We start from the raw sequence: 18120 nt of genomic DNA, 5'->3' as shown, positions 1-18120 counted from the left end.
AAACCCTTGGTTATAAGAATACCAAAACGAGGTTTAAACGAGTGTTCGGGTTTGTCGGTTCGAGACTTGATAATTGACCAAGCTCAAAGTTAACTTCCCAAAATAATAAATGTTATGAGATAACTCAAGAAAAATCAAAATAGACTTAACCAAGTATGTAGTTCTATTGTGAAGAACCTTAACGTTTGTTAAGCGAGTATAGGACTTTATCGGTCCGAACTTGTTATAAGATCAATTTGGTTACCGACATGCCAAGTATGTTTAGAAATTAACTAAAATTGTTTTAAAATATAATCTTGAAGGAAAATATGAGTTTTGGTGGCTAAAAACACACTTGTGTGTCTTAAGCGAGTGAACTCGGTTTAGTTCGGTTTTTGGTTCGGTCCTTGACTCGGAATAAGACCGAGGATGGTTACCACATACCCAATACCATAAAACTTGACAAATATGAACAATAAACTAAAATATGCAGAAGTTAAGCAAGTATAACAAGTTATATGGTTAGATTTGTTAAATATATAAACAAGGACTACAAAGTCCTCCATGTAACCTTGCCTTTCTAGCCCGACATTTCAACCGGCCAAGACCGGAGAAATGAAAGACCGAAGGTAAACAAGGAGTGTATATTATATATATGTTGTATATGTTGTAACATCAAGCTTTAAGTATCGAGAAGTTAGTTAAAATGAAAGATTAGCTTAGTTTGACCTTGATAGTCAAACTATGAAGAACAACCTTAGAATTCAAGAATTTGAGAGAGAAATGAGGAAATGAGCAAGCAAAAATGAAGAAGATGGGTATGTATATATAGGGTAAGTTGAATGGGTCTTTCATAAAGGGTGTTGCATGAAAATGGGTTGGTTATAGACCCAAGAAAGCACAAACTACAAATGGGTCTTTCAAGTCTCCATTTTGGTAGTTTTAGTCCCTGAAATTCGTTTTGAGCGTTTTCGGAGCATTTTAAGAACCGAAAAAGGTGTTTTTTTGAGATCCGACAACTATAAAACAAATATGTAACATAAAATTCATCATTTTGATAATATCGAAAGGTTCGGGATACAAAACGGGTCGGGTTTACATTAAGAATACAAGTATAAAATAACCCAAAATTGACAAATGTCACACCAACAGAAATAAGAAGTGCAAGAAGCCATAATTAATTGGCATGTGTCAAGTGGGGACTAAGTTAAAAATGATATAAAAGTAATAACATATATTTTATCTCTCCACATGCAAGCCACATGTTAATTCCCCAATCATTTTAAAACGTTTTAACTTTTTTGTATGATATTTAAAAAAAATAAAAAACTCACCATAATAACAAGAGTTTTTTTTATCTTTAATATGAGTATGATTTTGTTATATAAAAATAAAACAAAAATTGTGTCATTGTGTCTTTGTGCTTACCTTTATGTCTTTTTTTGTCATTGTGTTTTTTGTTGTCATTGTGTTTTTTTTTTGTCATTGTGTCTTTCAACTCATTATTGTGTTTTTTTAATACCAATAACACCGTTGTGCAATAATAATATGTAAATATAAATAAAAATATCAACAAATTATCTAATACATAAAGCACAATGATGAATACATATTACACAATAACCTGAAACGTAAAACAAAATGATCAATACATATAACACAATGACCTGAAACGTAAAACACAATGGAAACTACATATTACACAATGACTTGAACGTAATACACAATGAACATAATACTATTTTTCTCAAATTAAGTGAGCCACATGTCAGTTCCAAACAAATGACAATGAACGCACTACATAATTACTAAAACACAATGATAAGTAGAAAGACAAATATTGAGCACAAAGACACAATGACGAACAAAATGACACAATGATGCAATCTTTGTTTTAATTTTTATCTTTAATATGAGTATCAATTGAAAAACACAATGATCAAAGTCTATAAAACAATACATAGAAAAACCCAATTAAAAAAACACAATGAACAACCATATAACACATATAAAAAAACCCACTATTTTTTGTAATTTTTATATAATAATATGATATTCATATTAAGGATAAAAAAACGCTTGTTATTATATTGAATTTGTTTTTTAAAATGTTGTATGAAAAAGTTATGGACGCTCTAAAATGATGGGGAAATTGACATGTGTCTTGCATATGGAGAGAGAAAGTCATCATAAGTGTGTTATTACTTTAATGCCCTTCTCATTAATTTTTATTCTTAAATTAATCTGCACCATCCAAATCTAAAATCAATGAATTAGATTCCTTCTCATCTTTCTCATTTTTGTTATACTTTATATTTTAACCTTACCCCAAAGTTAATGGTAAATATAATAATTGTAATTGTAATTTAGAGTAAAGTACAAAAACATTTCATTTATCATTACATAACTATAAACACTTCCTTTATGTATTACATAATAATTATAAACACTTATTTATATTCTGGCCACGGGTCAATTTGATTCACTTTAAAAATTTATATTCTGGCCAATTTTGCAAATCTAGAAATTATCAAACAATGAAAGGTATCGAAATCAAAATGGATAACATTATGCCATACCTCACACATTTCATATTAACCTATTATCGATCAAATAAGTAATAATTTTTTATTCTATTTTTGAGTGTTTGCGTTTTTTTGATTTTAACATAGTCTTAACAATAATATATGTTTTTATATATTTCATATTTTTCTCACCATTCCGTCCATCCCAAAATATCAATGTATTCCAAGTCTTTATCCTCTTTACATCAAGGTTTGTAATTTCATATTTTATTACTTTTTAAGTTACCCTTACTATAAGTTGTTTATAGCATGATTTGAATACCATTTATGCATTATCAACCTAACACACTCGTTATTATGAAGAATGACCAAAAGTCAAATTAAGGTTAGCGGGTCCGCCGAACCTATTATTTAAACGAATATAATATTCTAGCATTTTTTGTGGTGTTGATTTTACTATGCTCTGTTGTGATTGTGAAACATTTTTATAAAGAAAATAATGATACAACAATTAGAGACGTACAAATATAACTATATATGATCTTTCATGATAAAAAAACATTTTAATTTATGACAGGTATTATTTACCACTAAATACAGTTGAACAAATTTTATAAGAGCATCGCTCTTCATTTTAAGGCTATGTCATCCTAAGATACTGCTAAATTGATGCATCAACTATCTGTTTTTGGTCAAGCAAGACATGGATGCATCAACATTGTCTATAAGGAAATATTTGGTGGTTTATAAAGTTTATGTTATAAAGTTTTAAATTTTGTTTGTAAACATTCTACTATGTAACTTCATTTTTTGTAAGCTCATGTTTTGCAGTACTTTCTTTCTGTATAAATATCAATTGCAGTTTTATATCATAATGACATCTCAAAAAACATATTAAAAAATATCTTGTCGTTTGAAATTATATGTGTGTACTTGACAACTTTTATATTTCCACCCGTGTCGTACACGAGTCAATAACCTAGTTACATAATAATTATAAACACTTATTTATAAAGTAAAAAAAATAAATCTTTAAGAATTCACTAAATTATAAAAAGCTAATATTATTGGTTAATTAATATTTTTTTCTTGTTTAATGATATTTGGATATACTTAAAATAAAAAAATTAGAAAAATAAATTTTAATTCATTGTCAATATAATTTAAACTAAAATGATAAAATATGTAACAAAATTCTTGAAATATAAACTTAAGGATAGCAAATACACCTTTTAACTTAAAAAGATTAACCGAGATTATTGCTATTTTTGAATTTAAATTATGAAATTTAATTTAGATTAGCAGGTTTCCCGGTATATATTTGAATAATTGATAATAGGGGTGTACAAGAAAACAAAAATTACTGACCCGAAATCGAAAAAAATGAAACCGAAACAAAAACCGACGGTTTGGTTTTTTGCTTTTGTAAAAATAGAACTAACGGTTCGGTTTTGGTTTTGCATCTAGTAAAACCAGAAAAACTTAACCAAACCAAATTTCCATATTTTTATTTATTTATTTTTATTTTATATAGATTTTTATTTATTTATATTTTATTTTAAGTGATTCATAAAGAATTTAATAGATACGTAACTAAAATACATTTGACCACTAATAGTCTATTAGTTAACAATTAAGAAAATTATTTATACCTAAATTTATTATTTTCGTTCAACTTTCTTTTCGGTTTAAAATTTTCAAGCAAACCGAGACCAAACAATTTTAAACTTCAAAAATCGAAGTTTTGGTTTTTTGTTTGGTTTTAGTAAACCACACTACGCACACCCCTAATTGATATATAAAATCACTTATTAGTTGCTTATTAGTTAAAACATGAATTTGATAGTTAATCATTCCATTTTTATTCCACTGTAATTGATTGTCGATTATTTTTAAATAACACAAATTTTTTTTTATATAATTAGAGATTTTCAATTGTTCTAAATTCTATTAATGACATAATAGCAGTGCGAAGTATTTGTTATAAAATATTTTATAGTTAACTTACAAATACTTAAAATCATAAAATAAAAATATTAGTTACAAGCGGGTTTTGTGAGATACATGGCAATTAATATTTCCGGACCCGAACCGAACATTGAATCGAACGCCATACAGGGTCACAGTTCGGACCGGACGTCGAACTGCATGACGCCATAATTAATTTAAAAATGTTCAAATATTAGATAGTCTAAAAATTAAAGGTCAAATTTATTAATTGTAGAAGATGAATCTGACTTTGGTTTTACGCTTGAAGAGAAATAATATTTTTATATGTTAAATCAAGGAATCTAACACAATTACTATTTAAGTGAAGTTGAAAAGCATCTTTAGTTTCAAACATGAGGTCTTGGTTTTGAGACTTGTATCACACAATAACTTGATTTTTAAATTCTATCAAGAGACCGTGCATGTTATAAAATTAGAAAACGGGTCCATGTGATGCACTAGATATTAATTAGGATTTAATAGGAATAGCTAACATGACATCATATGTAAAGGGCCTTGATATTTAATAGGAATAGCTAACATGACATCATATGTAAAGGGCCTAGTTAAATATCATGTGAACAATAAGTCTTTAATAGTATAGTGAAAGAAATGACATGCTTGGATAATGTGTTATCGATTTAGTTCATCTGAATCTTATTGAGAATTACCTCTAAAGAAAAGAGATTATAAATATAATTCTCATAACCCTATTGATTATTATATTTATATACTTATTCATGATAGAAAATACAATATTCAAAATCAAAATTAATGAAAATCCAAATTACTGATTTTCCGTTGATGTGCGAGCTCCAATTCTAGTGCAAACATTAAACTACGCTACAATGACACAAGGACGAGCAAATAGTACCGGGTATTTTCAATACTAATTCGGTACTGACTTTTTTGAGGTTATCAAGATCGGTACCATATTGGTACTGGCACGGTATCAATATTTTTGCCGATTTTTTCTTTCAAATACCACACCGTACCAAGAACTTCCACTACCGGTACCAATTTTTGACGTTCAGTAACTTCGGTAACAATATGTTTTAGCACATGGCTCATCCCATCACATCAATGGCAACACTACATTACTTTATCACCATTTTATAAAAGCACGTTTTATTGATAGAAGCAAGACACAGAGTTAGGTAATTACGTTTAAAATCTTGGTTACTTACAAAGGATACCATTTCAAAAGGCTGCCCCTTTATACTTTCCTAACCTTTGTTCATGTTCTTCTCGACACAAAAAAGAACTTCTCAGCAACACTTTTAACACTTATTAATAGATTACAACAATACCAAGCATCGTTTATAACAGTCGCACGAAATTAAGACACAAGAAACAAGTCAAGAAAATTAAGAGCAAACATTCTTTCACGAAGCATAGGCAGCATCGGCAGACGAGGTGTCCATATCATTTAAACCCAACTCCTCATTTTGTTCCCATGATCTCTCGTATTCGTCAACTGAAATTTTCATGCAAATTATTTCTCACTATTTTTCTCACAAATATGGACATTCATATTTTCAATAAGAAACATTGCTGAGGACTTGAAACAAACTTACAAGTTAACAGTCGGTCATCTTTAATATCATCAGTAGCTGGTGCAATGAAAGAGTTTGCCAGAGCATCGTCTAAGTTCAGTGTCCATGGTTCTTCTATATTCAGAAGCTGCATCCGTAAAATTATTGTTTTAAGCAAAGACCGATTATCATGCAAAAGAACAAATATAGCATCCAGATCCGTACAGTTAATTTCTCAGATTGAAGTGTGAACACATTTTATAAGATTCTGTAAACGAACATATCGTGAACCTTTCTCCAGGAATTTCATTTATTTAATAAACACAAGTTAAATAAACGAATGAACATGACAAAAGAGTTTGTTCCTTTAGTTAAACAAACGAACATGAACACATGTCTCATTCGCTCATTTATATTAGTCTACATTCATTCATTTAAATCCTTTTATGTTCGTTCGTTTACGTTCATTTATGTTCGTTAGTTTACGCTCATTAATATATTCATTTAAACTTTTTTGGCTCACAAGTCTAAAACTTACTCTAGTTTTTTAATAACTTTTTAGGCCCGACACATTTTTATTCACATTACTTTCAACTAGTTTTATCTCAGTTATGAACCGTTCATTTATACTGTTAATGAACGGCGAACACTGACATGTTCGTTTCTTAAGGAACGAACATGAACCACAAAACCATGTTCGTCTAACTGTTCGTATTTGATTTTTCGTTTGCTTAAAGTTGAATGAATGAACAAACAAGACAGGCTACATCCTTGTACGCTCTAGTCGATTACAGGCCTGATAATTTGATAGGGGCACATATGTAAATCTCGAACACAGGTTTACTATTTTACTATAAGATTCATACCTTGTTGAGTCTTGCCCTAAAGTCCAGCCACCTGCTTCTTCTATCCTCATCCAGACTATCTCCAAAAGTGAACCCATGCACTCTCTCAAGACCTTCCATGTACAGATAAATAATAGGGGCGCAATGAGTGAGCCGCTTGCGAGCTACTCGAGATCGGATCAATAATAAACTCCAAACGAGCGAAGCCGTAAATGGAGCTCACTAGTTATCGAGCCTGAGCTCGAGCCTTGTATGGGAAGATCAAGTCTAAACGAGCAACTCTATTTGACTTCTTTGCATTAGTTTCACAAGCTCTAGCCAAGCTTACGCTCGTTTAAGGTTTTCCTCAGAAATATACAAGAAAAAATTTGTATGGTTTTCCTCAAAAGCATACAAGAATGGTAAAATTGTATATACTAAGGTTATAATTAATAAATGAGCCGAGCCTTAGCTTGAAAAAACAACCCACAAGATGAGCGCGGGCTTTATAAAAAGAGCTCGAAATGAGCCGAGGTCGAGCCTAGTCAATCTCGGGCTCGTTTACACCTCTAGTATATAACATCAGCTGAAGAAAAAACGAAGTATCAAGACGAACTCACTTTCACTGATTTTAGTGACCAAACCTTCCACGGTTGTCACAAGACCTCCCAATGTGCCACCTGCAAGCTCCAAATCAATCTCCGGGATTTTCACACTTGCAGTGTCTGACTGGTAACACAAGAGATGTGTTAACATTCAAAGAGAATATTATGATTATATATATATTAATATAAGCACAGACATACCTTAATCACATCACGGCTTAAATCTTCAACATTTTTCACCACTAATGTCACTTTCTTTCCTTTTGCAGGTATAGCACCACTCGCCTTTAACTGCAAAATAACAAATATTAAGCAACCTTACAAGAGCATGCAACCAATGGCCCAAAATTCGGCATCTTAATGAACGGTTACAAAGTAGAAACCTCAGAATTTCTATATCCACAAGCATCACATGTAGATGCCATCACGATCACTTCTTGGAAGTAAGGAATCTCTTTGCATAGTCAAGCTAAACAAAACTTGCATGAACACGCTCTTATTAAATAACAAAGAGAAAATAAATCATTTTATAAATAAGGCTGTTTTCCTTTAAGCACCAAAGGATACTGGTTACAAACATCCGAGTCTCACATCTAACAGCACAAGCACCGCATGTTGATGGGAAAGTCATTACCTGCCACATGATATACATTTATAAGCTAGTGTTAAATGGTAAGTTTAACTAAAATGAAGAAGAACATATTGTAAGCTCCATAACGTAACATTCAAAACCAAGTTTCATATGCTTGTACATAGTCTCGCCAGTGGCACTTACTCACAAAAGATTATTTTCCTTTTATAAGTTAAGTATATATAATTCCTAATTAAAACAAACGAACGTCAAACTTATCACATGTATGTAAATCATTATAATACCTCTTCTGGAGCAGTATACCGGAAAAGGCTTTCTGCAAACTCTGCACTATTTCCCTGAGCAATAGCTCGTCTTCCAGCAACTGCTCCAACCGATCCATGCGGTTCAGATGTTTGATTATTTGATGATGTGCCATTTTCATGTTCTCTCGTTTGTGATTGGTCAACAAGATATCCAATCAACGCTTGTTGCTCAGGTGTTCGTTCATAGAAATCAATACTTAATGATGGATCTGGAGATGGAGCATACCTATTATTACAAACCATAAGTGTCAATATGTTAACAATATGCAACACATATTGCACGTTTGATACAAACACAAAATGATAAATTATGAAGCTTACGGGTTTTCTATAAAACTGTTGCCAGCTGGGTCGTCTACTATGAAGGTAAAAGATGATGTTCCGGTTGCACATGCTCTTAGTTTTAGTATGAACTCGTCTATAGCCTCGGCGGTTTGTGGATCAATTTTCTGAAAAAGTTCAAAAATAACTACAAACTGAAATAATAAAAAACGAGCGACAATCGTATGTGATGAACAGACAAACCTTTCTTTCTTCTTGAAGTGCCTGTAATTCATCTGAAGCTCGGACCAGAATTCCTTCCACCTGAAACGTGTACATGACATGTCATCAAAGTCAACAACGAACTTTTTGTAACAGAAAAAGTCAAATTGAGAAGGAAGATACCGTGGATAGAGATCCTCGCTGCGACTCTGGAGGGATCTCAAAATCTAGTTGAGGTATCTGCATTGCATATACAGGGAAGAATGGTCAATTGAGGTTTGACTTGTGACTTTGGACTTTGGAGGGATCCAAATAGCCGTTTCAAAAATAAATAAATAAAAAATATTGGATTCTTCATTTGAACATTGAATAATAATAAGTAGTTAATAATAAGCCATTGTCACAAAGGGGAGGCTCGTGTAACAAACCTTAATTGTAGCAGTTTCAGATTTCACGACTTGTCGATCAAGCATCTGCCATTCAATAAAATGAAATGAGATTTCACATAATATAATAATAACTAGCTTTTGAACCTGTGTATTACACGGAATTTGTTAAATGATTTTGAACCCGTGTATTACACGGGATTTGTTAAATGATAAAAAACAAGGTTTGTTATTTGAAATAAATGAACAAAATTAAAGGTAAAAAAGAAATAAAATATATTGTACAAACGATAAGAAGTTTGGAATTTCAAATTTATAAATTTGATAAAATCTTTTAATTCACAAGTGTTCAAATCGTCATCCAATATAAACAAATTTAGACATGTCTACTAGTTACCCTGAATAATGCAACATATAATGTTGATGAGAAAAAACCGGTGGATATAGAAGAAACAAAACAACCATAGAAAAAGAAAAGATTGTTGTTTAATAATTTCTACTTCTTTCAAATTTCTACTTGTTTGATCACATAGGAGGGCTTAAATGAATAATAATACCTTTGGATCAGGTGATGAGACTTCCAAACGATAGCATGAACCTTTGGGTTGTATTTCACCTGCAAACTGGACCTCGTTATTCCTCTCGCTACAATGAGGACACTCGAAGGCTGACAACAAAATCTGCAAATTCAATCATTATTATTATTATTATTCCTAAAATAAAATATGGGAATGCTCAACGACTAGTAATTTAATTACCTTGCGAAAGTGGGGAATCAAGGTCAGGAGGAATCTGGTTGTCCCCTGTATGTATGTTTGTAGATGGGTAAGAGAGAGGTAGCCATTACCATTTACCAAACAGCAGTAGCAGTTTACTTACATTTTGACGGCATCGCATGCAGAGGCTTTCGACCTGGTACACAGGTGCATCATCGTCATCGGCTGATGAAACAGCTTCAACAACAGACCTAACATCCATTACTCTTCTCTTTATTTCATCAACAGCAAATCAAATGAAGACGATATGGTCAGATTTTATTTTATTTATTTATTTAAAATAAAATGCTGAACAAGTCTAGAAGCAGCAGGAAGCTGGTTGGAGAACAATGCTATGATATATATGATGTTTAAACTTTAAACCCACCGCCCCCATACTTTATCCCACTTTACGGTCCAACCACCGTTTTTTTATTTCTCTAAATTAAAATTCAATTATATATATATATAGACTATGTATAAAATGAAATCTCACGTGAGTTAAGGAAACTTTGAAAACCCAACATGTGGTCATTATTTTGCCGTTTTTTCATCATGTATTTAATAATGTAGGAAGGGTACGTATGTCTTTTTCTTTCTAAAACCTTTTTACACATGATTTGATCATTTTGCATTGACAATCATTTCTTTTCTTTCATGTGTGAAGAATGACTCAAAGATGGGAACTTCAATTTTATCATTTTTCAACGTATAATTTTGTTTACTTAATTTGTCTTTATATATTATGACAAACATAATTGTTCACTAGTTATGTAGGTTCATACATGTTTTCTCACATAAAATAAACTAGAAATCCACATATTTTCTCCTTTTCTATTCTATTTTTTAACCAACGGCGATGAACTAAAATTCGTTCATTTATTATATTATATATCTACGGTTGTTCTTCGAAAGGTATCTTTATGACCCGAATATAACGCCGATTGAGTTTTTTAAAAGTTTAGACATTGCATATAATTATATTTATTCCGTTGTAAAACTACGGAAGAGATGCAATACTATAACTTTGCATTTTTATATTTATGTATATGTTACGTTACATCGTAACCTTATTAGCTTGATAAAATATTTTTAAAAGTATCTATATTTACATATTTTTTAATATGTTTGTAACAAATTTTTAAATATGTTTTACATAACTTTATATAAGTTTAATTTGTAAAAATGTTTATGAAATTATGTAACAAATTTTTAACAAGTTTACATATAAGCATATTTTTATATTTGTGTAAATATTTGTAAAAAATATGTAACAAATTTTTTAAACAACTAATTACATATAAACATATTTTTATATTTGTAAAAACGTGTAACAACTAATTAATAAAACAATGCTACATATATAACTTGCAAACGTTAATGTTATATACATATATAACATTGTTGTGATTATGTGACTACAAAAAGTCATATAGGAAAATAAAAAAGTAAAAATTGTAAGTTTGAGCAACGATTTTAATGCCTTCAAATATAGGGAAAAAAAAAGAAGTGAATTACAAAAACTAATGGCATAAACTAATTGTAGGTTGAGCACCAAAAATTACTCTTCTTGAAAATAGCCATACTCCTAGCATCCAAATAAGCACGTGATGATTGGATCTATAGCATAGAAATGAAACAAGAAGATTACAAACATTTTTATTGTAATCAAAAGTGAAAATGTCAAACAAATAAACACAAGTTTAAAATCTATATTATGGGAAGGGTAAGATTAAAAAAGGGCAAATTTGAAAACTCACCTTGAAACAGAGTCGGCGCCTTTTTCTAGTTAACATTTTGCTCATCTACAACTAAACAGAAAACACGATAAAAATTCGTTAACCTATAAATTGACTGTGAAGGACAGAAGCTCATATGAAGAAGACAAGGGAAAAAGAGGTAAGTGCCACGGTGATCGTCACCGGAGATGTTGACCTCAATTCGACACAAGCACACGAACAACTTCGTGTTCAGTCCTCCATTCCTCTGGCTCTAGGAGCTTAAAACAAAATAGCCAATTTCACACTTTTTACTTTCACCATTATCATTTTAATAGATTTCCTCCATTGTTTGAAGAGAGAATTTAGAAAGATAAATTGAAATGAAAAGTTGATGGTATATGATTGATGACACACAAGAAAGACAAGAGAGAGAAGTAACATTTGTGACTGAATTGTGCTTTTGTTGCACTTTTACATAATATTATATTGCATATATCTTCCAAACTATAAACTATAAATCATGTCCATAAATTAACTACATCAACAGAGGTAATTGAGTTTTCATTGTTTTCTCATCTAGATGAGGTTTTTAATTTATCCCTACCCTATATATATAGGGGTGGAATCCAATGAAAACTCCTCTTATATATATAGGGGTGGAATCCAATGAAAACTCCTCTTATAGAGAAAACTTAAAAACTCATAAAAAACTATTTTTAACTTTTAAAAAAAAAATTTTTGAAGTTTCTTTTTTTCCATTATTCTTATATGTTGTTATTGGTTCAGAAAAAAAAACAAAAAAAAAACGGTCGGTAACCTCGTCGGTGTAGCGTACATGTGTAATAGTGTGCATTGCATATATGCAAAAGTGTTTGTATTGCATAGAATACAACACTATTGCACATATTTGATACACACTATTCTATATATGCAATATTAGACTAATACGCACATCGATTACACATTAGTACGTATGTGTAATACAACATTAACGCACATATGCACTACATCGACTTTTATTTTATTATTATTATTTTTTCATATAATACAACACTACTACATATATACCATACAAAAAAATTGAATATATGCAATTAAACACTATTGAACTTAAACATACATAGTAATACACATGTGTAATACAACGGTATCGAACATTAGTACGTATGTGCATTACAACGGTTTTTTTAATATTTTATATTTTTATATGTTTTTCCGAGTGAATGGTAGGAAAATATAAGAATAATGGCAAAAACAGAATTTTGAAAATATTTTTTAATTTTTAATTAAAAATAATTTTTTAGGAGTTTTTAAGTTTTCTCTCTAAAAATGAATTTTATCTCAATCCTCTCCCTATATATATATATATATTGTAACATCTAAGAAAAACCCATATTTATTTTGGACTAAAGTTGTCAACTTTGAAAGTTGAAGGCTAAAAATATTCTCAAGATAAGTCATGAGAATAATGAAATAAGAAAAATAAGCATTTTATGTTAAGAAAGTAAGAAAGTCTATCCCACATGGAAAAATGGAAGAAAAAGGAAAGCATTCCCATGGGTATAAATAAGGAATGGAATTTTCATCCCACATGGAAACAAACAAAGAAATGGAAACTCTTTATAAGGAGGCAAGTTTCCATAGAAATGTTTTAATGTGGCTAATCACTCTCCATAGTCCTAACGGAGGGTGCGAAGCACACGACGCGCACGGACACGGACTCGGGCGATGAGCGTAATGTGGCGTTTTGATGGCGCACTTCGCACGCTCGCATCGCCACGAGCCGCATAAGGGCCGCTTTAGTATTTTTGGATAGTACAAGGACTGGAAATGAAAATCTGAAACTTGCATCTTCGCAATACGTGAAGTTGCAGATCAGGAATCTTCGCGATACGCGAAAGACAAAAGACTTGGACCGACTTTGGAGCATCCAGATCAGGCATCTTCACGATACGCGAAGTTGCATCTCTGCATGCGTGACACGTGGAGACACGTGGCAGCACCTGGCGACACGTGGCAACCCTATTGCTGACTCAGCATAGCGAGTGCAGCTTCGCGATACGCGAAGATGCAAAATTTCAGCTATAAATAGAGGGGTGTTCGGCACATCACAACCCACACCAACCACTTCACTTTTCACACGTTTTGCATCGTTTAGCGTGCCAACCTCGAGAAGCGTGCCGATCTCGTGAAGAGTGCCAAGCTCCGAAGCTCTGACGGTTTAAGCAATAGTACGCGAAGTAGAATAGAAGTACTGCTCAATAAGTCATAGGCATTTAACTCCAAATACCCGTACGAGGTAGGGGTTTTGCTTAAGTTATTATTTTATTATTATAATAGCTTAGACCATAGTCAGGGTTATAGCCCAAACCTTGATCACTGTTAAATATAATATAGCTTTTCATAAGCAAAGGTTATAGTTAATTATAGTTTCTTCATGATTAAGAAACGTAATCATTTTCATGCAAAGGGTATAATTAAATAGTATTTATTAATGATTAAGAAATATACTATTCATTCACAAGTTATAGACAAAGTAATGTTTCTTCTTGAAGAAGAAACATGGTATAAATGTTTCTTCTTGAAGAAGAAAAACCTGATATATAATTAATAAATAAACAAAGGGACTAAAGGTCCACATGTTTTGTACAAACAAACGAATTTTCAAGGTTACAGCTATACAAAACAGACCACGGGGTCTGAAGCTAGATCGTTGATCTAGGTATTTATAAAAATGTTATACTCATACTATAGGTCCGAGGTAACAGTCAATCAATCAATCTGAAAGCTAAAAACAAGAACAGGAATCAGTAACAGAAAATGATTTACAGACAGGGGTCAGTAACCGAAACTGATCAATATACAGGAATCAGTGTCAGAAACTGATTTACAATCATATAAGGTGAATACACCCCAAACTTTTATAACTCTTTTAGAGTCTGAACTGTTTACATAGGATTTATGAATCCTTAAAACTTTGTGTTACAATAATGAGAAACGGGTATACTCATATTAAGAGTATACATGTGTCTGGATCCATACATACATGGTGACTCGGAGTTTCCCCAAGGCCATGCATATCATCAAACATGCCTCTGGTAGTCTACAGGACTGATCAGAGAAATGATATTGTGTATATGATTAATTGTACATGTACTTAGGGTAATTGTAACCCCATTGAGTTGGGTGCCTAATGAGTATTGTCACAAATGTATTGTTATTGTTTACACACTGGTATTATTGAGTCAGCGTCATTCACCGGCTGTGTGCTGACGTATTTTTTCCCCACATTTTTGGGAAACTGTAAAGAATAGAATTGACAGGCAAGACTGATAGAAGATTGGAAACATAGTCATTAGAGGTGATCTGATGGCTCAGATATTTTATTAAAGTAATATAAAAGAATCATATTTTGAAATGACAGGTATTTGAAATATCAAAAAGGGTATTCAACTCCCGAGTTTTTTATATAATATTTTAAGACTTCGGCTAATAACCCGCAACTCTGATATATTTTCAAAACCAGATACTAACTAACGGGTGTCGCACCCAGGCCCTGAGTCGGGTGTGACACACACACACACATATATATATATATATGGCAAATATAAAATAAAAACCCTACCCACTTTAGAAAACTCTTGGAAACCTTACATCTGGTCTACAATCCATCACATCACCATATCCATCTCTAACCATGTTTTATCTATAAGGGGCAAATTAGTCCAACAAATTTTTGGACCTGTATCCCATAAATCTTCTGATGCTAGATTATATCCAACCATATTTGTTGATTTGACCTTTTATCTCATTGTTAATTTAAACATATACCACCTAACCTTATATCAATAATCCTCATCTTTTATCCCACCCCCTCCCAAACCCAAATAACCCCTGGGAACATTGAATGAGTTTCGTCATCTCATAGCATTGAATGAGTTTTCATTTAATTCGTAATCATGGATCCCTCGCATGCTTTGTCAACATCAAATGATCCGCTGCTGGACATCGCTGAACAATATCCAGGTTATTGTTTTCTTTTATTATTTCATTTTTGTACATACCAAATTTCAATCTTGGGTTTCTTATTTTTTTGCAGGTGAAGATCATGCGGTTGTTTTGTCTCCTTCGTCTCCTTTATATGTGAATCCAGTTTTTCAAGTTAATTGCAACTCTCCTGTTCTTTCTCGGTCACATGAATCTAGAGGTTTGTTTTTTTAGGTTTGTTGTTCTGTATTTTTATCTTAGTTGTTTGATGTCGCACTATTATTTGTTATAATTAGTTTTTTGTATTTTTTTGGTATTTTTTACCCCTTAGTGACAATTTACATTTGTTAGTGTTTTTTACCTTTTAGTGACAGTTTATAATTTTTACCTTTTGTTTTTTACATTTTTTTATGTTTTTTTGGTATTTTTGTCATTTTGTACACAACTTATGAAAATGGATTAGTATCGTCACTATGTATAGCTAATTTTGTCCTTTTTTGATCCTCTTTTCAAGATACCCATGAGTTCGAGGGAGACAATTTCTTTCATACTCCAAACAGAACCACATTTTGGTGTTCTGATGTTAGTGCCCACATAAAACCAGCGATTGGTGCTACTTTCAATAGTTGGGAAGAAGTTGTTTGGTTTTACAAAAATTATGCCTTTAAGGTTGGTTTCTCAATTTGAAAAGGACAGACCAAGAGATGGAAGGATGTTGTTACACATAAGTATTTGAGGTGTAATAAAGCTGGCAAACCATAGGGTAAACGTAAATTTGACACGTTATGCGAGAGCTCCTTGAAAATGAGGCAATGTATATTTTCCATAACCGATTGTCCAGCAAGCATTACGTTACAAGTATGCGAAGAAACGTCCGTGTACAATGTCATAAAGTTCTGTGAAAATCATAATCAGCCTTTAGTTGAAGAGTACAACAGAGATTTAACCAAGATATCTCGAAAGCTCAAGTTCTCAACCCAACAGTTTATTCACCAAATGAGTTTAAACAAAATTGGGCCTACTATAGCTCATCGTTTGCAAGTTTCAATGAAAGGCGGTCACCATATTGTTAATGAAATTGCTACATATTTCAAGAACTGGTACAACTCTATGAGGATACGTATTGGTGACCGAGACTCACAATTAGTTCTGGACCGCTTGAAGGATCGTTGTGAAAGTTTACCAGATTTTTATTTTGGCATTGTTGTTGAAAAAGGGAAATTGAAATCGGTGTTTTGGGTCGATGAAATATCGAAGATAAGTTATCAAGCTTTTGGGGATGTAATTGCTTTTGATGATACTTATAAAACCAACAAATAAGTATTTTGTTAACTGTTTTCATTTTGTTTAGTTAACATTTTATTAACTGTTTACAATTTGTGTAACTGTTTCATTTTTGCGTAACTGTTACATTTACTTGTTTGCATTCTAGGTACAAAATGATTTTTGTACCCTTTACCGGTGTTGACAACAAGAGATGTGTCACATTCGGTGTCGGGTTGTTAAATAATGAAACCATAGAATCATATAAATGGGTGCTTGAAGCTTTTATTAAAGTTCATGGGAAACAACCGCAGCTTGTATTAAGTGATCAAGATCCCGCTATGAAGTAAGCAATTTCCCAAGTTATGACTTAATCACGCCATAGGCTTTGCATGTGGCACATTATGAAGAAATTACCTTCCAAGGTAACACAATGTGAATTAGTTTTTGGTTAGCCATAGGGTTTTTGCATGCCTCAATCATGCTCCTCCGCAATGTTTTAATGTTTTTGTTGCTTTTCTTTTAAATGTGAATCAGATTTCTGGCGATCTTTTAGATAATACAAACATCCGGGCTAGGATTCATCGGTTGGTTTGGAATGTGTTTACCTTAATAAATGCTATTCAAAACACATCAAACTTGAATACACAAAAAACATACCTCTCGACGTCAAGGGGCTTTCCATGTTATCGACATCAATGGGGTCGTCGGACGTGTTCTTAAATGATCCCAAGGCCAACCGCGCAATCCGGGAGCTCTTCCTCCCTACATAAAAACGGCGTTCAAACGAATTAAATAGCACTGACTTTGATAAACCTAAAAAACACAGAGTACATGTCCCCATAGTATATACCAGTTGTTATTTTCATGGTCTTCACAAACCTCCACCCATGCAAATAAACCATAATCGCAAAAACATTATAAAACAAACCTTTCCAAAAAACCAACATCAACAAAACACTATTAAAGACTATTAAACCAACATCAATACTATTAAACAAAACAACCACAAATCTATAACACAAAAACACCATTAAACATTAATTATTAAACCAACATCAACAAAACACTATTAAACCAACCTTTCCAAAAAACTACAAATCTATTAAACAAAACAACCCCAAATCTATAACACAAAAACACTATTAAACATTATTAAACCAACATCAAT

General features: G+C 32.0%; 1 protein-coding gene across 1 annotated transcript; it reads right to left on the bottom strand.

Annotated features, from left to right (window-relative positions):
• Nucleotides 1–5878: 5878 nt before the first annotated feature.
• On the bottom strand, nt 5879–10201 carry LOC143570271 (zinc finger chaperone ZPR1-like). The gene is made up of 15 exons (XM_077055958.1): nt 10103–10201; nt 9982–10026; nt 9781–9903; nt 9266–9310; nt 9021–9077; nt 8880–8939; nt 8676–8803; nt 8334–8580; nt 8025–8091; nt 7841–7911; nt 7659–7748; nt 7473–7581; nt 6895–6986; nt 6071–6176; nt 5879–5970 (listed from the first exon to the last, which is right to left on the bottom strand). The coding sequence occupies exons 1-15, from the start codon at nt 10199–10201 to the stop codon at nt 5879–5881; spliced, it is 1431 nt and encodes a 476-aa protein (XP_076912073.1).
• Nucleotides 10202–18120: the final 7919 nt, after the last annotated feature.

The sequence above is a fragment of the Bidens hawaiensis genome, unplaced genomic scaffold, assembly GCF_021521415.1.
Source record: "Bidens hawaiensis isolate Kalapana, Puna unplaced genomic scaffold, B.hawaiensis_p1.1 tig00001269_1, whole genome shotgun sequence".
Lineage (NCBI taxonomy): Eukaryota > Viridiplantae > Streptophyta > Magnoliopsida > Asterales > Asteraceae > Bidens > Bidens hawaiensis.
This window is presented reverse-complemented; position numbering and strand designations above follow the sequence as displayed.